Below are 24,981 nucleotides of genomic sequence, written 5' to 3'. Positions count from 1 at the left end.
ACATGGTTTTGGTGTAAAAACTGAGTTAAATTGTATTAAAAACAAGCCACAACATTCAGTATTGTCTCACGGCTAATAGATTGATCCTGAAACAACAATTTTTTCATTCTGTGATTTGGAACTGAATGAAAGAGGCTAGAGGGCTGAGAAGGAAAAGCACTTCAGAAACACACCCAGTCAATGACATACTGTACACAGACAGTATCACAAGGGAGAATCATTGGTCTCCAGGCAATCACACTGTTAGACTCTAGGACATTTACCAGTACTTTCAGAAAAGCTGCCAGACCCTTTGCATGCATGCAGTGTAATTGAAGATTTGGCACTCGCCTCTCTCCCCCAGAACAAAAACTACTTCATCAAAATGTCCTTTTGTGCATATTTAGAACATACCATATTCCAGTATCAGCAAACTACATAACTGCAGAATTTGCACAGGGATTCTACTTTTCTCCCCCAAAGGAAATTATCTACATTAATATTACTTTAAAACTTCTGCTGATTAACAAGTGTTGCAATGTGTATAATCCCTGTTGCTCGCAGCCGGACAGTGTGATTCGGGTACATTAGGAAACTGCTGAATAGAGAAAACCAAGGATTACATCAGGGTGGGGCAGTCTCCCTGATAAGTAGCTGTTAAATGTGTAGATAATGGTGGGATCATTTCAGGATCAATCCATCGATAGCCTAGCTTGCAACATCACAGTAAACCTTAAGCAAATATATTAGAGGCCTCCAACAATGAGCAAGAGTAGTAAAACTAGAAAAGCGAGCAATCATTAGAAAAATCCCTGTGTAAAAGAGTCAATAGAGGTGGTTTTGAAAATCCTTAAAGAAGTAGTCCAAATATGTAAGAAAAGTAAACAAAGACATACAAATGGCATTGTAAGTTGAAACATCTACTAGTGCAAAATATACTCAAAAGCTTTATTTTCTTCTGTTGTTTCTCTAACTTTTTCAAAATGTAAGATAAACCTGAAAATGCTGGAAATACTCAGCAAGTCAGGCAGCACCTGTGGAGAAAGAAACAGAGTTAACGTTTCAGGTCGATGACCCTTCATCAGAACTGGGTTCACAGGTGCTGACGAAAGGTCATCGACCTGAAACGTTAACTCTTGTTTCTTTCTCCACAGAGATGTTGCCTGACTTGCTGAGTATTTCCAGCACGTTTTGTTCTTATTTCAGATTTCCAGCATCCGCAGTATTTTGCTTTTGATTTAAGATAAACCTGTCAGAGCACCACCAGAGCTACAGACAGGTTTGCTGCTTTATCTGCTCTGATGCCATTACTGATGATGGAAAGTGGCTGCGAGTTATTGTTCTGCAGACAAAATTGCAATTTTAAAATACCACTGAAATTTGACACAAGCAAGTGCATCTGCAAAAGCTTATTCGGCACACAGCTACAATCTCTGTCTTTTAATGACAACATATAAGTCGCTGAAATGGGTTTGCGTTTTCAAAAGAATCAAGAAGCTGACTTAAAAGCAAATCACTAATCAAGTTTGGTGAGAGACTTATTCAGATTACCCTGCTTCATAAAGAGAATTTACAGATATGGGTCTAGATTTTCCACTCGCATTACACATAAGCTCTTGGGCATAACTTGAGCAGAGTTCATTGGAAAACTACTCGGGAGCCTCACTGGCTCCCCCCTTGTCTGGAAAACTGGCGGTAGCGGTTTTGGCCGCTCATTAAACATCCAGTTCAATTTTCCTTCCCACTGAAATCATTGGAAAGGGGATTGTAACAAATGGCCTATCCGCTACCGCCAGTTTTCCAACCCAGCCAAAGTCGAAAATTACCCCAAGTATGTCCATCCGAATATGGGAGGGCACGTTATAATTAGACATATTTCATCTGACATTTCCTGTCATTTAATCTGAAACTTTCCTGGTGCCCAGCGTTACTATTGGCAGCGAAGAGGGTCGAGGGTTTAAAAATGAGAAGACCGGAGAGCTCATTTTATCAATTGCATAGAGAGAGGAGATAGGTTTAAAAAAAAATTTTTAAATATTGGGAGGAAAAAGACAAAACCCTAGAAGTTACCTGTTTATTTTAAATAGATCAATGCCTCCATTTCTAGATTGAAACATTTTCAGGCTATTCAGGTGAATATACACTGTCGCAGAACTATTGCTGCTAATGCAATGGCAGCATGTGAAAATGGCCACCTGCTTGAAAACTTCCTCTCACTTCGATACTCTAGAAATATATTTTATGTTTTTGCACTGGTAGTCAATGTCAGAAATGTACTGCTTGTATGTTCACATCGCTGTCTGTTCTTCACCCTGAAATTTTGTGTTCTCATTGCAGGAAACCATGGGCAGAGTGTATTTATCAGCAGCATAGGTACACCCAGAGTACGCGCCTTGAAACTAACCTTCCCTGCAAAATTCTTCCTAATAGATGGTGAATGATCAATTGTTTTAAACAGATGCATTGTTTCACTTCCTATATCGCAATAAATATGGGGCATTCCAGGGAGAGATAATTTGGTTTTTCACTGGTAGTGAGTAGGCCCAAATCATATTTGCTGCCTGTCAATACTTTATGGCCAAGGTCATAAGGGATCCGATTTAGTCCTTCAACTCTCCTTGTTTTGCATGTTGTTAAAAACTATTTATCTCAGGAATATTTTTGCAATACATCATACTGAACATTCAGTAACCAAATATCATGATTTTAAACCAGGTAGTCCACTAAGTTTCAAATGTTTGAAATTTAGCAGCCCAACTAATATTGTGGTACCCTGGGGACTCATATTAACAGACTAGTTCAAATCACAAGCCAGTGATCACAGGATGCAGTTTGGACTAACCTGATATGCTAAAAGGAACTTCTAGTCATGCAGCCAGCACGCAGCCTACTGACTCAGCATTACGCAGTATTGGCATCAGGGTTTGCAGAAATCTGCCATTAACTCTGTCCCCTCCCCAAGATGGCAGAGGTTGCATGGGGAAGGAGGGAAAAAAAAAGTCAGAAAAAATGTAAACAATGACAACCAGCACTCCCAGATTAAGTTGAGACTTTCTTTTTTCTTCTGCCTTTTGCACAACCTTTGCCATACCAACCGCCGGAGACAGTGGAGCCCACACCTCCTGGGCTGTCCTTGGTTAGTAGTTTGCGACTATAACTGTCTTCTTCACTTGGCCTCAGCTGAGTAGCTAGGCTGAATATAGGATCTTTCGACCTTGAAGAGAACCAGGCAGCACAGTGAAAGTCAATTTGACATATTAACGGATAAAGATAGTGCCAGTCCCACAGCTTCATAATCTAGTCTCAGCAACTATTATTCACCAACAAATGACCATATAAACCATCTGTCTCCTGACAGCTCAACTGGTAAAGACAGTATGTAAATAAGTTCTAATGACTGGTTCTAGGTTAGCTTCCCAGTCTGTACTGTTAGCTGATCTCAGCCAGCGGTACTACAATTGCTTTCAATGCCCCCAGACTATGGAGGGGAAATTTAGGCAGAGTTTTTTTTTTCCTGGCTGCTATCTAAAGTTTCCTGCTGAAAGTGTGCGTGTCTGGTGAGAACAAGATGACACTCAGCTGAAAAGGTCCCTTCCCCGCCCCCCCGACCCCCCCCCCCCACCCCCAGTTGAATAGCCTGCCAACACTCACCGTCTAGATCATACAAGAATGGCCACTTGGGTGAGGTGCTAGAGAACACTGTGAAACTGTAGCCCACCAGGAATCAATGCCTTCAGGAGAGGAGGTGAGAAATAGGGAGAAAACTGGCAACAAAAGAAATCTGAGATGTTTGCATGATATTGAAAAAAATGGAAAATCCTTCAACCAATCAAGTTTACTCTCTCCACTTCAAGCATAATTTACTAAATTACCTCTTTTACAGTCTGAATAATCTCAGTTTAATTGTGACCGAGCCAAAGAAGGAGATATTAGGAGGGGTGACTAAAAGTTTACTCAAAGAGGTGGTTTTAAGGAGGGTCTTAAAGGAAGGCAGAAGTGGAGAAGTGTAGGAAGGCAATTCCAGAACTTATCCTAGACGGCTGAAGTAATTGCCGCCAATGGTGGGGCAAAGCGAGGGGGGATGCACAAGAGGCCAGAGTCAGAGGAACGGAGAGTTCGAGTGGGGTTGCAGAGATAGGGAGGGGCGAGGTCATGAAGAGATTTAAACACAAGGATGAAATTTAAGGTGCTGGGGGATCAGGAACCAATGTAAGTTAGTGAGCGCAGGGATGATGGGTGAGATGGACGTGGTGGATGATAGGATACAGGCAGCACAGTGTTAGATGAGCTCAAGTTCATGGAGGCTGCAGAATGAGAGATCGGCCAGGACAGCATTGGCATAGTCGAGTCTGGAGATGGCAAAAGCATGAATGAGGGTTTCAGTGGCAGATAAACTGAGGCAAAGGAGGAGATGGGTGATGTTACGAAGGTGGAAGTAGGCAGTCTTTGTGATGGAGAGGACGTGGCGTTGGAAGTTCAGCTGGGGGTCAAATAGGACACTGAGGTTGCAAACCGTCTGGTTCAACCTGAGACAATAGCAGGGGAGGGGGACTGAATCAGATGGTGAGGGTATGGAGTTTGTGGCAGGGGCCAAAGATGCTGGTGGTGGAGAGGTAGAGCTGGGTGTTATCAGCATTCATATGGAAGATGACCCCATATCTTTGGATGATGTCGCGAGGGATTTCATGCAGATGAGAAACAGGAGGGGGCCAAAGAAAGATCCTGGGAGATTCTAGAGTAGGGAGTGGTTTTGGCCAGAGAGCAAAGCCTGATAGTGCTTGATGTGGTTCAAATTTGCACCCCTTGGACTTGATAGAGTGAAGATGGAGGCCATTCCAGGGAAAGGACCAGCATGGGAGAGATTAAAAGTTTTACTGGGGACAAAGGCATCAAAAGGTGGAGGTGGGGGAATGGGTGAGCCTATCAACAGCTGGAGAAGTATTGTGGTGAATGGAGTGCCAAAAGCTAGACAGTTGGGAGCTTGAAAGTGCAGTTGTAAGTGACTTGGGGGTGGGGGGGTGTGGGGAGTGGTGGGAAGAGTTGATTTGGGGCCGAAAGAGTTTATTCCAAGGGCAAACATGGAGGGAAACAGGGTTGGAAGGTGGGTGTGGGTGGTGAGGGATTCAAGGAAGTAGTCTGAGATGGCCTTATCTGTGCTCGAAACTATGGGAGTAGAGAGGCCATATGAGATGGCAAGGTCCAGGGGCTGGTCAGGAATATGGGTAGAAGAGTTTAGATGGAAGGAGAGGTTTAAGAAGGACTGGAGGGCAGTGAAATCAGAGGAGAGATGACAAAGTGAAATTCCCAGTCTATACCTGACATAGTGCGGAATTTCAATGCGAAGCTCTTCCATTAGCAGCTGCATGACATCATCACATTTTGCATGGATCTTCAGTGTAGCTAAATCATCCTTTGGTGTCCACTGTAGAAGATAAGGAGGGAGCAACAAATTACAACTTACATTTATTTAGTGTCTTTAAAATAGAAAAACGTCCCAGGGCGCTTCACAGTTGTGAGTCAGACCAAAACAGGAAGGGAGTTATGGGAGAGCACTGAAAGTGCTGTTCGATAGGGGAGAGATGAAGCAAGACAAAGAAGTTTGGGGAGAGAGTTCCGGAGTATGGAGAAAAATGGCTACAAGCTCCGTCACCAAAGATAGAGCAGAGGGTGAGGGCAATGTGCTGTAGACCAGATTGGAAGAGTGGAGATTGTAGGCCTGGGCATAGGATCTGAGGAGGTTGCAAAGCTAGAAAAGAGAAGGGCCTTGAAAGGATTTGAATATGTGGATTTTGAAATTGTTGCAATGAGGAATGGGAGGCAATGGAGATCGGCAATAACTAGGGTGACAGACAAGTCTTTTTGTTTTCCCTGCATCCCTCCTCCACTCTTCTTCCAGCCTCTCCTAAACCCACAACTACCCATCTCTCAATAGTACACAACTCCCTAATATCCACTACTTTCTCAGCAAGGCTTACTCCTCCCTACAAACTTCCACTACTCCCCCACAGAGCCTTACTCCAGCAGTATATTATAAAAATGGACATTTTCTGTCCACCTCATTGTTCTGTTACACTTCAATTGTCACACTGAAATTTGTGCCTCAGATGTAAAATGATCTACAAGCAAGCCAGTCATTGCCTGGACCCTAAAATTTACAAGCAGTTAATCCTGCCTGGCTCTATTTAAAGTGAAGGCAGAATTGCCAGATGTCATAGCTACAGATGCAAAACAAGAAAGACAACCATTGACCGTAGCCTAAAATTTACTGGAATAAAAACAAAATAAGGAGTGGATTCAATCATGAATATATTCTGCTGCTTAATGTTACTACTGCTTAATTTACACAAAGGCAGATCAATCATAAAGACCGCTTCTTTCTCACAACTGCACACAATTTTACTTCCAGTCATGTTAACACAAAAATAGAAACCACCCAGTCAAGAGGAAGTTAGATTCAGTATGAATTGAAGTCAAATGTTCAACTCATTCTGAGGCAAAATAGTTGATTATTTAATCCATTAATAAAATGTACTGCAGATCATGTCATTAATTGCTGATTGGCTTCATTTCATGTATGTCCGAATGCCAGGTTCTCTGATCCCTGAGGCTTATTTACAATTTCAGGTATATCAGTGGGCATATAAGCAGTCTTAAAGGCATTGTCACATGAGCATGTTTTTGAAAAATCCAGAGAATGTGAGTTAAAATCCCACCATGACAGTTTGAGAATTTGAATTCAGTTTTTAAACATTTGAAAATAAAAAGCTGGTATCAGTAAAATTGACCATGAAGCTGTTGGTTCATTAGTGTCCTTTAGGGGAGGAATCCTGCCGTCCTTATCCGCTCTGGCCTATATGTGACTGCAGTTCCACACCAACATAGTTTACTCTTAACAGCCTTATGAAGTGGCCTAGCAAAGCACTCAGTTGCATCACCACCTTCTAAGGGCATCTAGGGATTAGGAATAAATGCTGGCCTAGCCAGCAACACCCACATCACGAGAATGAATAAAGAAAAACTGGTTCTTACCTGTAGATTTACTATGTACAGCTTTGGCCTTTTGTGAGGTACTCTGCTCATACACCAAAGACAGGCATACTTTTTAAGAACCTGTAATAAGAAAAGTGTTGCTTTAAAAAAAAGAGCTTGATGGAACTTGCTCACATTTTAAATTCTGCTTGCAGGCAGAATAAAAATTCAGATTGGCAGCAAGTAAAAATGTGATGCTATTTTTGTAACAAAGAAGCAGTTTGAACAAATATTACACAGAACGTAAAGAACAGAAACAGGCCATTCGGCCCAACAGGTCCATGCCGGTGTTTATGCTCCACAGGAGCCTCCTTCCCCCCACCCCACCCCCCACTTCATCTAACCTTATGAGCATATCCTTCTCTTCCTTTCTCCCTCGTGTGTTTATCTAGCTGCCCCTTAAATGCATCTATGCTAGTCGCCTCAACTATTCCTTGTGGTAGTGAGTTCCACATTCTAACCATTCTCTGGGTAAAGAAGTTTCCCCTGAATTCCCTACTGGATTTATTAGTGACTATCTTATATTTATGGCCCCTAGTTCTGGTCTCCCCCACAAGTGGAAACATCTTCTCTATGTCTACCCTATCAAATCCTTTCATGATCTTAAAGGCCTCTATCAGGTCACCCCTCAGTCTTCTCTTTTCTAGAGAAAAGAGCCCCAGCCTGCTCAATCTTTCTTGATAGGTATAACCTCTCAGTTCTGGTATCATCTTAATAAATCTTTTTGCACCTTCTCCAGTGCCTCTATATCCTTTTTATAATATGGAGACCAGAACTGTTCACAATACTCCAAGTGTGGTCTAACTTAAGGTTCTATACAAGTTTAACATCACTTCTCTGCTTTTCAATTCTATCCTTCTAGAAATGAACCGCAGTGCTTGGTTTGCTTTTTTTATGGTCTTATTAACCTGTGTCGCTACTTTTAATGATTTGTGTATCTGTACCCATTGATCCCTCTGCTCCTCTACGCCATTTAGACTCTTATTATCCAAGCAGTATGTGACCCCTTATTCTTCCTCCCAAAATGTAACACCTCACCCTTATCTATATTAAAATTAATTTGCCAATTACACACCCATTCTGCAAGTTTATTAATGTCTTCCTGTATTTTGTCACAGTCCTCCTCAGTATTAACTTTACCCCCAATTTGGTGTCTCCTGCAAATTTTGAAATTGTACTTCCAATTCCAGAGTCCAAAACGTTTATGTAAATGGTGAACAGTGGTCCTAGCACCGATCCTTGTGGAACACCACTTCCCACCTTTTGCCTGTCTGAGTAACTACTTTTTACCCTTACTCTCTTTTCCATTTTGTAGCCAGTTTTCTGTTTTGTAGTCATTCTGCTACTTATCCCCTGATTCCACATGCTCTGACCTCAGTCATGAGTCTACTATGTGAAACCTTTGAAAATCCAAATATATTACATCTACTACAATTTCTATTACTTCTTCAAAGAATTCAATAAGGTTGGCCTTCCCTTTTAAAATCCATGCTGACTATTCTGTATTATATTTTTGGTTTTTAGATGTTTTTCTATTACATCTTTGAGTAAGGGTTCCATTATCTTTCCTATCACCGATGTTAAGCTAATTGGTCTTTAGTTCCCTGGGCTGCTTCTATCTCCCTTTTTAAATATAGGAATCAGCAAATATGAGAGTCAGCATTGTGAACTGGCAGAATGCCCTATGTACCACAGTCCAAATACGCTCAGTAGACATCCAATGTACCTGTTCCCTTCAAGCACATATCATTGGAGCAGAATACTGTTTTCTTACTCATGGGTTATTGGATTTGATGTCTATAAGCGTCCTCAACTGAAAGGATTCGGGCACTCATAAAACCAGCTCCTAAGAGTTCCAGAAGTTAACACTCACAGAGACCACAAAGGTGGTTAGTGTTGGAAAATGAAAGTTAGTATGTGGTACTATTCTCAGATTAAAGCATACTGTTGGGGCAGAGTAGAGTGTTTCAATCTGCATCTAATCTAATCTGGCTATGGCTGGTGCCAAAACTGAGTGCAAAAAGTGGAAAAGCTTGGAATCCTCAGCAATGATTTCCCTCATTTTGACGAATGCAAAAATAAATCCAATTATATAGAAAGGATGGTCACTTCACTATCTGGGAGCAGTAAATGAGAGAGTCCTCCATAGTCAGTAGTAATATTTCTGCACCACTACAAAAATACTAACAAGACTGCAACCTTTTAGCTTGTTTCCAATGTTCTTTTTACTTTGTACTGTACGTTATTACAACTTTACAGAAAATTGCTTCTTAGCCTTTAGATATAAGAATTGTGTCAGATGCTGTTCTCAAAGAGTTAAAATCTTTTAACATAGTATTTCTCCATTTATTAAAAAATATTTTTAAAAGGTTACTAATTTTGAATTATATGGAGATTACTGTGGATTTCATAGTTCCTTATTCAAAGCCTTACTTACCTTTTATAGCCATCAATAAAAGAAATTGCTAGAAACTCTCATTTACAAAACATGTACAATGGGGTGTGGCATGAGTATTTCAAAAGCAACCAAGTATCTGAAGTGACAAAGGAAGTTTCTGGAAAACAATGCTTAACCTTTAAACTGGATCCGAGACAAATGATGACATCAGCTTTCTTGGCTGCCTCGGCTGCTCCCTTCCAGTTCAGTGGCTGCTCCAGTGTTCCCTTTTCCCCAAAATGCACTATTGTGTCTCGCAGCTCACTGCCACACTTGTGACACTTTCTTCCAGTATTGTGTCTGTGTAGCGATGTGCGTTCAGTGACATCAAACAGACGAATGTATTCTCGGTTAGGAGAGCAATATGTGCAAACCTGTAAAAATCACATCATCATAATGAAGTGAAATACTGACAGACATTAACCACCATGGGTAATTATATCAGGGAGAAAAAATCCATTTTAACTATATATATGAGAAGCTGAGAGACCATTTTAGAATCGTAGAATGTTACAGCACAGAAGGAGGCCATTCGATCCATCTTGCCTGTGCTGGCTCTTTGAAAGAGCTATCCAATTAGTCCCACACCCCTGCTCTTTTCCCATAGCCCTACAAATTTTTCTCCTTCAAGTATTTATCTAACTCCCTTTTGAAAGTTATTATTGAATCTGTTTCCACCATTCTTTCAGGCAGTGCATTCTAGATCATAACAATTCACTGCGTAAATTTCTTTTCCACATCTCGCTTCTGGTTCTTTTGCCAATTATCTTAAATCTGTCTCCTCTGGTTACTGACCCTTCTGCCACTGGAAACAGTTTCTCCTTATTTATTCTAACCCTTCATGATTTTGATCACCTCTATCAAACCTCCCCTTAACCCTCTCTGCTCTAAGGAGAACAATCCTAGTTTCTCTCGTCTCCCCACGTAACTGAATTCCCACATCCCTGGTACCATTCTAGTAAATCTCCTCTGCACCCTCTCCAAGGCCTTGACATCCTTCCTAACGTGTGGTGCCCAGAACCATTTTAACACTACAGGACAGTTTTACTCATAAAACAACCCTGGCTTCTATTTTACTAAAGGACTGATCGTTCTGTGAAAACCTTCCTGTGGGAAGGTGCCTGGCCTCTGCTTGGCAACTGCTCACAGTGGCAGGTTTGAAATCAAGAGCTCACTATGTAGGGTCCCATCATTCCATAATGCAGTGCAGTGGAGCAAAAGTTGGCAAATAAAACTACTACAGATGAGAAATCAATTTCTTTTGAAATTTAGTAGCCTTTTATTTTGACGGCCAAAGACTAATGTGAACTTTTATTACATAGAATCTACAGCACAGAAACAGGCCATTCAGCCCAACTGTCCATGCCGGTGTTTACACTCCACAAGAACCTCCTCCCACTCTAATTACTTCTTCCCTCCTTGCACCCAATATCCCTCTATTTCCTTCTCCCTCATGTATACATCAAGCCTCCTCTTAAATGTGTTGGTGCTATCTGCATCTACCACTCCATGTGGCAGTGAGCTCCACATTCTCACCACTCTCTGTGTAAAGAAATTCCTCCTAAATTCTTGATTTGATCTGGCTATCGCATATTTATGCCCCCTTGTTCTGGACTCACCCACAAGAGGAAACAGTTTCTCAACATCCACCCTATCAACCCCTTCATAATTTTAAAGACCTCAACAGGTCTCTTAGTCTTCTCCTACAGAGGAAGAACCCCAGTCTGCTCAATCTGTGTCTATATGTGGAAAACCCCCGGTGTTAGAAAATAAGTAGCTCAGTCAATTGTATTACTCGGAGACGCAAGAAACTCTTATCGTATTGCCCTTTGAGCTATACCCAGGACATTTCTGCTCAAAATTTCCTCTTTTGAAATGAGTCAACTAAAACTAGGGAAATAAATATTTTGAATTCTTGCATTGCAAAATTTTGGAAGTTCAGATGAGCCTCCCCTCAATGGCACAATGATTTTTTTCCAGTAAGTAGCTAAGCCACACAGACCATGAAGGTCCCAAGTTCAACGTACTAAGTTAGTTCAGCTCAGTCGTCAGTGAGGGGAATACAACCGGCCTTATTGCCCTGGGTTACAAAGGGGGAAATGTGCCCCTGATCAATATTCAGAGATCCATACTGGAAGTGCATATTGGAGTGAGGATATACTTCAGAATTTTTTCTATCAAATTTCTCCCCTTCTTCTCCTGAAGGCATTGACTCGTTACTGAGGTATAGTTACACAGTTATTGGTCATTTTGCAGTACCTTGCCAAGTGGCTATTATTTATGTATGAATCTTAGCAGTAAGGAGTCAATGACATCAGGAGAAGAAGGGGAGAAATTTGATAGAAAAAAAAATTCCAAAAAATGACGTCGTAACCTTTTTGTAAATTGCCACAGGAAACGATGCATAAACTAAAAATGGTATCAGAAACTGGAACACAATTAGTAATGCCTGATATCAGCAACTATTCTCAAGGGGCAGAAAAACAGACCAATTGTAAATTATGTTTCACATGATAAATTATGAGCGCCATCCTAACATTCCAATAGTGAGATTAATAATACTAAAACATTCTTAAGTTGCATGCCTGCCTCCTCCATTACCTTACCTCTATGTACATATTTCCATGCAGTTCTGAAAGTGCCTTCCTGGGTAAACTGCTACGTAAATGTAATCCATCACAATTCTGAGACACCACATGTTGCACCTGGAAGGAGACATATAACAAGGATACTTCTAAAGTTTATGATCTCACAGCATTCTGAGCTGGTTATAGAAAGTATGTGAAAGGCACTCAATCAAATGTCAATCTGAGTTTTTTATATTTTAATAAAAAGTATACTGTTCATAAATCAATTTGTAAAAGGCAGGAGCTAATTAATTAATTTACAGAGAATAAAAGTGGCCCAAGGCCCCTTAACCATATCTCAGGCACTTTTTGGTGCTGTCTCAGGATTTCCTCAGGATAGAGGGAGGGGAATGAACCATTCTTTTACGATATATCCACGGCACTGTAGGAGACTCAGCTGCACAGGGGGGCAAAAGAAATATATTTGTTATAGGGGATTGGATAGTCAGGGGGACAGACAGGCATTTCTCCAACAGCCGACTTGAGTCTCACATGGCGTGTTACCTCTCTGATGCCAGGGTAAAGGACATCACTGAGAGGGTGCAGAATATTTTGAGGGGGAAGGGGAACAGCCAGAAGCCGTGGTCCATGTGGGACCAATGACGTAGGAAGGAAAGGGTTGAGGTCTTGAAGTCAGAGTTTCAGGAGCTGGAGGGGGGGGGGGCGGTGGTGGGGGGGGGGGGGCGGTGGGGGGGGGGGGGGCGGTGGGGGGGGGGGGGCGGTGGGGGGGGGGGGGCGGTGGGGGGGGGGTGCGGTGGGTGGGTGGGTGGGGGGGGGGGTTGGTGGGGGAGTTAAAAAGCAAGACCTCAAAGGTAGTAATCTCTGGATTACTCCCAATGCCAGGTGCTAGTAAGAATAGTAGGATAAGACAGGTAAACGCATGGCTGGAGAATTGGTGCAGGAGGGAGGGCTTCAGATTCCCAGGGAATTGGGAACAGTTCTGGAGCAGGAGTGACCTATTCAAGATGGATGGGTTGCACCTCAACAGAGCTGGGACAATGTCCTCATGGGGAGGTTAACTATTGCTGCAGGGGAAACTTTAAACTAATTTGGCAGGGGGATGGGCGCCAGAATGAAACATTAGAGAGGAGAAACAGGGTGCACAGAGGACGGGGAGGGACAAATAGCACTAGAATAAAGAAGAGTTCAGAAATAGGAAGGATCAGACAGGGGGCAAATGCGAGGCAGACTAAGATGAGTTTGGAGTGCATGTGAGTAAATGCACAAAGCGTGGTAAATAAGGTTGGTGAGCTGGGGCCAAGGAAAGAAAGAAAGAAAGAAAGAAAGAAAGATAGATGTGGGTTGGCAGTATTGATCAAATAAACTATTCTGGCACTGGAAAGGGATGGTATATTTGACTGAGTTGGCTGAGCCGAATTGTCAGAGCTTGGAGGCTGCATATGGACCATGGGCTCAGATTGGACACCTGTCCCACAGAAAAGAAAGGAGAAATTGGCTATATGAACCACTGATCTTCTCTTGCCTGAAATACTTAATACGTTATTATTCTTTCTTCATATGATCTTTTAGCTCCAGTTTACAGGAGGGTTAGGTGCTGTGGCTAGTCCATAACATGGCAATAATGTCTCAGCACAAAGCCTTAAAATGAGATTCTGGAAGGTTCTAACATCTACTGCATCTGTGGTACTCAATTTAACTAAAACTTTGTTCACCTTCATTTAAAATTTTTTTTACAATTTTTAAAATCATAATTTTAAAAATCAGCTACAAATGCACCTCTTTATGCCAGCAATAAGTTTTTTTTTAAATTACAAATTTAACCTGACCACACTGAAAATTCCATACTGTATCCACTTATCAGAACAATATAGCAATTTAATTATTTTTTTAAAAATTAGGTCAAACACAATTTCTTATTTCTTTGTTTCTTTAAATCCAACTTTTACCCCAACAACACTGTTCTGAGGATCAGTCACTGTAATGCAATAGAATAAAAATCATAGTTCTTACCAATTTTTCTTTGTAAAGTTGTGTGATGCACATGTGAGTCAGGGTCGGCTCCGCCTCACTGAGGTCTGCTGTGCTTTATAACAAAAGGCAAACACACATACTTCAGCAGAATAAGTACACTTGACATCAACAAATATACAAACTGTCACATTTTGTCTCAGGCAAGAGAAAGTATTGATTGTACTATTGGCTGGAAACTTTAAAAACCTATTCAGTATTTCTTATGGGCAAATAACACATGATCTGATCAGTAATAGCTACAGGTGAACACATACTAGCACATACACATTGCAATGAATAGCTGAAGTGCTTTATTTTACAAAAATCATGAAAATATTCTTTTGAACTGATACTAGTGCAGGGATACTTTGGAATGTGGCATTTCGGATCTCCTTGTGCTGATGAAGCCACTTATAAATCTACAAGTGTTTCACCAGCGGGAGTGAGAAAAGCACGCTGCTCTTTTCTAACTCCCACTTATGACTGGTCGTCCTTCAAGTGGCTTAATTGGGGCCTACCCGTATACATCATTCTTGGTATAATTTACATAGGCAGTGAAAGAAAATCCTCATTTGAAAAGTATATTAAATAGGTCTTGCCAGGAGGGCTGGCAGCAGCTATGGTAATTTACTGAAAACTCAACTATACCAACATCAATCCTGGCAGTGACTCAAACTTCACAAAAATTGGAATAAACCAAAAGGTTGAGTATAATTTTGAATGGACTGAATTATGTTTTGTTTAACTCAGCACCTGTTTGCCACCATAAACAAGGTACGACTTTTGTTTTCAATTATTTAAATTGCACCTATGCCTATATCTAATGTTGTGGAGCATTCTACAACACTTATTTTAACGGTTAATATTCTTCCTTACCCATACCATATAAAATTGCAATATTTTTGTCCTGATAGAATTAGCTATATCATATGGCATATTCACCTGCATAAAGCTTTTATTTTTCTTACCTCACTGCCCTACCACTCTGTAATAACGTCCACACCCCATTGGGGCCCCTGTAATCTGGGATAGATGCAGCCTGTATGAAGTGGAAACAAGGGTAATGTCTTAATATCATGACAAAGTAAAATTGCAGAAAGTGTATTTGTAATAATATAAACCTGTATGTTAGTTTGCATGGTTAGCCTTCCAGTTTAAAGACTAACATTTCTACATTAAGTGTTGATCATAACAAGTCCCAGTGAAACTGATACTACTCATTAAAAATACAGGATGGAAATAACCAGTATACAAATATACACTGAACATGATCACTATCATATATACTGTGTGTGTTCTTTGTATTAGTCCACAATAAGGTACAATGCTTTACTACTGTACATGACATGACATTGATATTCTTCAGGTTCAAAACTATATATAGCTGATTAAGAAAAAATAATTCATCATAATATCAATTTTTTAAAAATATTGTCTGTGCAAGGCTCTCCTGATGGCTCAGTGAGTTTAAGCAGTGACTGTTACAGACCAGGAAAGTTGCAACTTCATTCTCTGGTCTGTGATGAGCTTTCTAGAGCAGCGGTAAGAATATCAATTGTCAAGGATTCCTGCTCCCTGCTGGAAGTGTGCATTGTATGGGCGAGGTTAGATTCTACATCCACTATGACCTCTGTGGTTGAATAGCCCACCAACACTCGCTGTCAAGGCTCACATATGGATAATAACCAATTGGACAACAATAACAACAACTTGCATTTACATAGCACCTTTAACGTAATAAAACATGCCAAGGCACTTCACAGGAGCATTATCAAACAAAATTTGACACCGAGCCACATAAGGAGGTATTAGGACAGGTAACCAAAAGCTTGGTCAAAGGAGTGTTTTAAAGGAGATGTAGAGAGGTTTAGGGAGCGAATTCCAGAGCTTAGGGCCTAAGCAGCTGAAGGCACGGCCGCCAATGGTGGAGCAATTAAAATCGGGGATGCGCAAGAAGCAAGAAATGGAGGAGCACAGAGATCTTAGAGGTTTGTAGGGCTGGAGGAGGTTACAGAGATAGGGAATGGTGAGGTCATGGAAGGATTTGAAAACTAGGATGAGAATTTTAAAATCGAGGTGTTCCCAGACCGGGAGCCAATGTAAGTCAGCGAGCACAGAGGTGTTGGGAGAATGGGACTTGGTGTGAGTTAGGATATGGGCAGCAGAGTTTTGCATGAGCTCAAGTTTATGGAGGGTGGAAGGCCAGCCAGGAGATCACTAGAAGAGTCCAGTCTGGAGGTAACAAAGGCAAGGTACTGGAGAGCACCTGGCAGTGTTTTAACAGTACACCAACAAGCAGGCTGAATCAGGAAAGCAGGGAAGGAAGGAAATTGGTTTGCTGACTTTTCTTTAACTCTTCTATTTTGGAAATTGATGCAGTAAAGATGTTTATCTACAACAACAACTTGCATTTATACGGCACCTTTAACCTAGAAGAAATATCCCAAGCACTTTATAGAGGCCTAATAAAGAAAATGGTTGCCCAGCCAAAGGTGGTGATATCAGGAGGGGTGACTAAAAGCTTGGTCAAAGCGGTTTTAAGGAAGGTCTTAAAGGAAGAGGCAAAAGGGTTTATGGACTAGAGTGCGAGGTGAGGTGAGTGAAAACATTGCCGCCAATGGTAGGGCAAAGGGAGGGGTATGCACAAGAGGCCAGAGTAAGAGGAAAGGAGAGTTCAAAGAGGGTTACGGAAATAGGGAGGGGCGAGGCCATGAAGAGATTTAAAACAAGGATGAAAATTTAAAATTTATGGCGCTGGGGGAACTCAGGAGTAAATGAGCACAGGGATGACGGGTGAGAAGGACTTGGTGGATAATAGGATACGGACAGTAGAGTGTTGGATGAGCTGAAGTTAATGGAAGCTGGAAGATGGGAAGCCAACCAGAAGAGCATTGGAATAGTTGAGTTTGGAGATGACAAAGGCATGGATGAGGGTTTCAGCAGCAGACGGGCTGAGACAGAGATAGAGGCAGACGATCTTCCAAAGGTGGAAATAGGCGGTCTTGGTGATGGAGAGGATATGGGGTGGAAGCTCAGGTTGGGGGCAAGAAGGATACCAAGGTTGTGAACAGTCTGGATCAGCCTGAAACAGTAACGAGGGAGGGGGATGGAATCAGTGGCAAGGATATAGAGTCTGTGGGGCCAAAGACGATTGCTTTGGTCTTCCCATTGTGTAGTTGGATCAAGTCTGTGGTCCTAGGTTTGGATGATTTAAACTAGAATATTTTTAAGCGAGCTGCATTTAGAAGTGTGATAATAAAAACAACAAAGAATTATATTTCTTTTTTGTACATCATTGCATATGCATTGAGTTACAACTGTGTGTTTTCACCTCTTGTTTTCACCCATATCAATGGCTTTAAAATCTCCTCTCTGAAAAACATTGAGGATCCTAAATGAAAGAAATGGACACTCTCAATCCTGTCCACAAGGCTGCCTGTTACTCAGCACTCGCGGGAAAACCTCCCTCCAGCTCATAAGCATGGACAATACGGACATCATTGTGATGTAATAAGAGGCACTTTCTGTTGCAGCGAAGATATATTTAGTCTCTCTAGATTTTCAAAGTAAAGACCTGTCTCCTAATTCGCTGGCTGGTGTGTGGAAACATGCCATTCTGACTCTACCTTGGTTAAGCAGCAAACAAAGCTAGGAGCTGAGGCTCCTGAATGAATATCACGCTTTCTTGCCTCAACCTCAGATTTGAAGAAAGATAATTTTTCTGATAGAATGAGGAGTAAATAATGTTGAGTAACATTAAAATTGTTAGTAAATATTACACAAACAGCAAAAAATTGCTGCTTCTTTAACCACGTAGCCCATCAGGGTTGTCAAGCTTCCTTGCAGTTTTGCTCCCTACAACGCTACTGTTCAACCTGGAGGAGGGCAGATAGTGGGGGTGTCAGCAGACTTCTCCACCAGTCCCTACACAATAACTAAAACAAAAGAAAAACACTGCAGATGCTGGAAATCTGAAATAAAACCAGAAAATATGCTTGCCCTGAAACCTTTCTCATTGACGGCAAGTAATCCACCCTGATGCCCTTTCCACCATTCTCTGAATCATCTTCATCACATTAGCTGCCTTTGTTATTTTCAATCCTGGCCTTCTTAAGAAGACTTAGTATACTAGCATATATAATAGAGGCTTTGATATAGCCAGGCATGAGATGTGATAAATGTCATCATTAGTTACCCAGTGGGGATTTTGTGTCACAGCTACCAGTTATCCATCATCTGCTGCATTTCCCACTTACATGCACTGCTTATGATGTTTCTGTATGGAATAGATTACAATTCATATCAAAAGAAACTAAACTGTTCTATAGTGTTGGGTGCTGCATGGAGACTTCCACTATTCAAAGCAATGGAATGGAACCTCAGGAAAAGGTGCGTTGTTAGTACCCTCTGGTGCTTCCTTTGGCTGTCAATGGGACCACGTTCTCAAATTGATGTTATGAAAATCTCGTTAGCACCTTTAATAACATGTTTTTATTTTGCCAAGCTAATATTGCTACATCGACAAACAGTTGTTTCATAGTCTGCTACACATGCTTTCAAACCGCTATGCAGAAGAGGTTTGTGATTTGCTAATTATGTTTCTCATTTCTTCCTGGCTTGGCTATGGTACTGCCTTACCGTGCTGATCCCTGCGCCAGAATAGATCACTGGATATTGTGCTTCCTGAATAGCTGCTGCCAGCAGGTTAATTTTTCTCTTTAGTTCTTCAGGCTCATCTATAACCTGATAAGAAGAAAAACCATCAGAGATCTCAGAGTGAAAAATGAACATTTGACATGCATCCACTCTGCACTTCCATGTTCTACAAATTGTTTAAAGGAAGAAAGAAGAAAAACCTTGCATTTATACAATGCCTTTCACGTCCTCAGGTCATCTCAAACTGCTTCAAAGCCAATAAATTATTTCTGAAATGTAGTCACTTCTGTTATTTAGGCAAATCCACCAGCCAATTTCAGCAAATGAGATAAATGGTCAATTAATCTGTTCTGAAGGTGTTGTTTAGCCACCACACTGGGAGAACTCTCCTACTCTTATTTTACATTCATCGCAATAGGCACAGAGGGCCTTGGTTTAACATTTTATCTGAAGCACAGCACCTCTGATAATGCAGCACTGCTTTAGTCTTGCACTGAAGTGTCAGCCCAGATTATATGGTCAAGTCCTGAAGTGAATATTGAATCCAAGTTATTTTGCCTATTCGTGAATTAACTTTTAAAAATGTTTATTGTAATGGAATACTTTCACTTTGGCTGATCCTGCTGGTATCTACACCACCAAAGGTTGATGGTTGAAATGACTTGTACAATAGTGAGCCAGTCTTGTTCCGTTAAAGTAAAGAGTTTTAACTTGTAAGTTTAATACTGCAAGCTTATTAAAGAAAGGACTTGTATCCATATAGCACCTTTCACGTTCTCAGACCAACCTAAAGTGTTTTACAGCCATTAAATTACTTTTGAAGTGTAGTCATTGTTATTTTTAATAGGCAAACGCAACCAGTTTACACGCAGCAAGGTCCCACAAACAACAATGAGACAAATGATCAGTTCATTTGTTTTTGGTGGTAATGGTTGAGGGATAATTATTGGCCAGGGCAGTGGGAGAACTCCCCTCCTCTTCGAATAGTGCTGTGGGATCTTCTACATCCACACGAGAGGGCGTACAGGACCTCGATTTTAATATCTCATCCAAAAGACAGCACTTCCTACAATGGAGTAAGTTCCACCCTAGATTATTGTTCATATCCTGGAATGGGGCTTGAACTCATGACCTTCTGACTCAGAGGCAAGAGTGCTACCACTGAACCAAGGCTGGCATCATAATAAGCAGCCCAATGATTTAATTCACTAATGTGCTTTGCTAGAGTGAAAGAAGTTGGGTTCATGTCTGTGATTTCTTAACATGTGGAATTGCCAATAATGCTCAAAGCATCAAGGAGATGAGAGCTGAGACAAGGTGCTTCGCCGAAGAGAAAGGGAAACACCTACACTTCTAACTGCCTCCTAGTGGCTGGTTTAGAAATTGGCATAGGCCTAAGAACTGGTTGCCTGCCAAAAAAATGATGCATGGCATAGAGCACTCTAAAGGCAAGGGATGAAGGAAATCTGACAGCTGCCTCAGTGGGTATTGAAAGAGGAATCATTAACACACGAGAGTGGGCTATTGTACTGTATTCAGTAGAAGGAACTGCAGAAATTGGTCATAATAGCAGTTCAGTATTACAATTCCGATCTTAAGTTTTGTTATAATTGTTTCTCTGATTTAAACCACTATCAACTGAGTGAGAAAGTCTGTTGCTGTATATAACTGACTAATAAGGAAACTCAGCAGTCAGTCACATTGCACTGTGTAAGTTACCCACCTCTTCCAGTTTCCTCTTTCGTGCCTCACTCTTCTGCTTTCGCTTTTCCAACTCCTGCACAGTGTCAACGCACGCTGCAAGCACAGTGAGGTCATCCTTTGTTCGTAGTTCTTCTGACTTTTGAAGGATTTTCGAAACCTGCAGGAGATTCAGTCATGGGGAGGTTAGAAGAAATGTGCTATTAGAATGTGGAACACATTATTACCAGTTGCTATTGAAGCCTATTCAATTACATTTATAAGGGAGTTAGATAAATACTTGAAGAAAAATATTAAAAGGTACATAGAAAGCGCAGGAAAATGGGACTAGAATATATAGCTACAGAGTGGATCAAGCGGCAATACTCCTCAGCAAGACTTAAAATCATTTACTGAGGGATTTTTTCACAAACTTTAATTTCAACAGATACATTTTTAATGTTAGCAAGCAGCAGTTCTTCATATCCATGGTTAAACTGAATACTGTTTAATGTGTGAAAGAATGGCATGTAAAATCTCAATGTGAAGAATAAATTTTCTAATTTACTGCATTAATTTAACATCGCCTAATAGATGTTTGAAACTGTGTCTTAACTCCTGTACCGATAAAGGACAAATTGCACTTGAGCTAACACATTTTATCATTGTGCCTATGCAGTTCTTGTGTAATACTCTTCATTTATCACCTCAAATTGCTTCCACAATTACCAAACCTGTCATAAGTGTTATACAAATCAAAATGTTCTCTCTAGGCACATTCCAAGTTTGTTAGAACAAGCCCTGATATTTTCCTTTGTGCGATTGTTTTAAAGAATCGTAAACATGTTTACAAACTTACATATTCATTAAAGCTAGTGCACAGATGAAGATATCAGAAACTATAATTTGATTGTAAAGTTGAGTGTTTTTCATTGATCAAATTTCACACGCCCATTATTACACTTTGCTAAAATCCTATTCACAACACTACAGTTTACTTTCCTTTCCATCTTTATTGTGATCTTCATGTTCCTGGACAGTAAAAATATCAACAATTTAATACACCAGGCTCCTAACTTTGCTTTGGAACTGAAAAATCTCTTTGTAATAATCTCCTGTGAAACATGGGGCAATATTATTCTTAATACACCGTAACCTCTGGTGATGATGGAGTATATGGACATGGTAAAACGTTTAATTTAATAATATTTAATGGTGCAGCCACCACATGCTACTGAATGCCACAGAAAGTCAGTGCTGCAAAGACAGTTGAAGTTTTAATCTTTGACAAAGTTGAAAGAATGCCATTAATACCTCATTAAAAGTGCAATATGCTGTTTATTCATGGGCCAGACTTGATGGGCTTTAAAGATGTACTCAATGCACTAAAAATACACTAAGAAGTTTTCTAGTATAAACATTAATATAGTTTATTGAATTTATTGGTACATAATATTTTTACCTAGGCATTTGCCTTGGTTGTCTCCATCCTAGTTATAGGTGCGTGATGCAGCAAACTGAACTGTTAATTGACTTATGCCCACATAATACTGGATATCCTACCTGTGCATTATAAGCAACCCTCAAATGGGGATAGAAGCAGTATACAGCATGCCATTTGTAGGGAAAGCAATTTGTTTTCACTTAGAAAATGGCATTTTACTGCCTCCAAGATTTTTTTAAATGCAAAACTGGGTTACTTATTAGGGGCTGCAAAGATTCACAGGACTAGTTGTGGAATGCTGTGCTATATCACTCACCATAACTATTTGGGCAGTGCCAGCCACAGATAACTTATGAGAATGCAACATGGCAGGATGTTTGATCGTAATAAACTATATATAATTGGCACATTTTTTTTCTTTTCCTCAACAATTTCCTCCCTCCCCCCCTTTCCCAAAAGCACTGACTCAATACTGGAGTACAAATCAATGAGTGCCAGACACCTTTTGCTGCCTTGCCCAAGTGGCTATTATTCATGGCAAGGAGGCATCACTGCTGAGCCCAATTCTGTCCTCACAAGTCATCTCCAAAAACAGACTTCCAAAAGGAGCAATCTAGAACCCTGGCAGTTTTCCCCTCTGTAATCTCAGAACCATTTGCAGCACCTATCCCCACCCCACTAAGATCACTACTGCACTTACAAATGGAAAATGAAACCTGGGCATTCTGGTCTGTACACTTCAGCTACTCATTCAATAAACAAAGCCACTCAATCCTGTGCCAATGGAGTCATATTACACTACTTCTGGTCCTGGAAGTTGTGTCTGTGCATTAATAATTGTTTTCCCACAGATGAAAGAAAATGATACACCATCAACAATGTGACTTCTTCTGTGTGAATGTGGCATGGAACTGAAACGGGCAGCATCTTTATTTAAAAGTGTTTAACAAACTTTTTCTTTTGTCTTCTACAAATCTTTTGACAAAGATTGGATAATGAAATGGGGGAGGGGGGTGGAATTTAGGATCTCTCTCGCTAATCAAATGGCCTTCCTCATCCATAATTATTTTGCAAATCTGACAGGAACCACTTCATTTGTACATAACACCAGCATAGCAAATGACATGTGGGGGCTCCCCCTTCCCGCAATAGTCATAGCAACTTTTCAGTCTGTTAATAATTATTTCCAAAATAACCTAGTGGGGTAAAACACCAGCCCAGAACTGAAGTATACAGAGCAGGGGGGGGGGGGGGGGCCACAGGTGTGTACCAAATTAGCTGATCTCAGCAAAAAAAAGGAGCTACAATTAGCCTCAGCACCTCTGGATTAGCAAAGAGGAGGGGGAGGAGAAATAAAAAAAAAAATCACCCAGCCTTCCCGCCTGTGGTCACCATCCAGGAACCCTTGTTGGAAATGCATACGCACGGATGTCCGGCGAGGAGAGAGGGTTGGGTTGGCCGTGCTCTGTCGGGATTCATTGACGCGTGAAGAATGGTCACTGGGAGCGAGGTACCGCCGGGAGCCTGGAGACCGCGCCCCGCCAACCGACCCCTAGTAACAGTCAAGGGGTTGGGGAGGGAGGGAGGGAGATGATGAGCTGGGGCAGACACGGTGTGAGCGCCGACTCCCTGCAGTGACTTGACGTGAGTTAAGTTGCTGTACTGAATCGCACAGGTGGTGGGAGGGCTGCCCTGTAACCCACTTGCGAGGTGGAGGGGCCCGAGTCAGGCCCCCGACCCCCCGACCCCCGACCCCGGGGCCCGCCCCCGAGTGAAGCCGCTCTCAGCTTGTTTGTGTGTAAAAAAAAACGCCCGGCGAACACCAAGGAGATGAAATGCCGGAAACCTGACCAGTTTTATCCTGACCCTCTGCTCCTCCACCACTCGCTTCTGCCGCCGATCAGCCGCTTTCCGGGCCTCCCTCTGAGACACACCGGCCATGGGAGGGAGGGGGAGGGGCGCGGGCAGCCGCTGACTACACCGACCGGGCCCTTTAAACAGAGAGAGAGAGAGCGCGGCGGAGAGAGCGGCCCACCAGGGCGCGGCCAGGGTGCGCTCCCGCCACACAGCTCCCCCTGTGGCCGGAGTCAAAACAGCGCTCACTGCTGCACCAAGTACAGTAATAATTCTCTTAAAGGGGAGATGGATCACTGGGCCGGCGAGCTCTCCTCTCTACCCCTGTGTTATCTGTCAGCGAAACTTAATCATTGGAAATAAATATTTTGGATTTCAACATTATCTGTTACCCCCAATGGTTGGTAGCTACTTCTTATGTTACTCTTAACCTCATATCAAGTCATTGATTTAAAATATATAAGTACAATAAACTATTATAAAATATACATGCCTTTTTACATGTAAAAAATGTTTGTACATTTTGTTTTTTCCCAAATGCTAAAATAAGAAAAGGGTTGAGTGGCAATGAATCACTCTCACCCCTCCCCATCTGAAAAAAAATTGAAGTATGACATTGTGTATAAAACACACACATTGAAAGTAAAATTTCCTAATTTATGTGCCTGCGTTAAAATATATGGTAACTGCGCAATAATAAGTACATTAAAACTGAAAATTAAAACCTCAAGGTGTCAACCTTGGCTCAGTGGTAGCACTCTCACCTCTGAGTCAGGAGCTTGTGAGTTCAAGTCCAACTCCAAAGACTTGAGCACATAATCTAGGTTGACACTTCAGTGCAGTACTGAGTGAGCGCTGCGCTATTGGAGGTGCCGTCATTTGAATGAGTTGTTAAACTGAGCCTCCGACTGCCCTCTCAGGTGGACATAAAAGATCCCATGGCACAATTTGAAGAACAGCAGGGGAGTTCTCCCTGGTGTTCTGACCAATATTTATCCTTCAACTTACATCACTAAAACGGATTATCTGGTCATTATCTCATTGCTGTTTGTGGGACTTTGCTGTGCCCAAATTGGCTGCCGCACTCCCCTCATTTCAACAGTTACTACACTTCAAAAGTACTTCATTGGCTGGAAAGCGCTTTGGGACGTCCCGAGATCGTGAGAGGCGCTACGTGCATGTAAGTTGTTTCTTTCATTTGGAACTGGGTTGATTGTAAAGTCTGACAACATCAGAATTTAAAATGGAGAACCCCCAATGAGGCTACTTTCTGGATTGACTTGCTACAACTATGTACCAGTCCA

General features: G+C 41.5%; 1 protein-coding gene across 1 annotated transcript; it reads right to left on the bottom strand.

Moving 5' to 3' along the window:
* Positions 1–1,096: 1,096 nt before the first annotated feature.
* Positions 1,097–23,833, bottom strand: sirt7 (sirtuin 7). The gene is made up of 10 exons (XM_068004067.1): positions 23,675–23,833; positions 20,423–20,560; positions 18,682–18,786; positions 15,012–15,082; positions 14,044–14,116; positions 12,052–12,150; positions 9,583–9,819; positions 7,009–7,089; positions 5,295–5,401; positions 1,097–3,193 (listed from the first exon to the last, which is right to left on the bottom strand). The coding sequence occupies exons 1-10, from the start codon at positions 23,762–23,764 to the stop codon at positions 3,019–3,021; spliced, it is 1,176 nt and encodes a 391-aa protein (XP_067860168.1). The 5' UTR covers positions 23,765–23,833; the 3' UTR covers positions 1,097–3,018.
* Positions 23,834–24,981: the final 1,148 nt, after the last annotated feature.

Source organism: Heptranchias perlo, chromosome 23 (assembly GCF_035084215.1).
Source record: "Heptranchias perlo isolate sHepPer1 chromosome 23, sHepPer1.hap1, whole genome shotgun sequence".
NCBI classification, from domain to species: domain Eukaryota; kingdom Metazoa; phylum Chordata; class Chondrichthyes; order Hexanchiformes; family Hexanchidae; genus Heptranchias; species Heptranchias perlo.
Note: the sequence above shows the minus strand (reverse complement) of the source record. Positions and strands in the feature narration are given on the sequence as shown.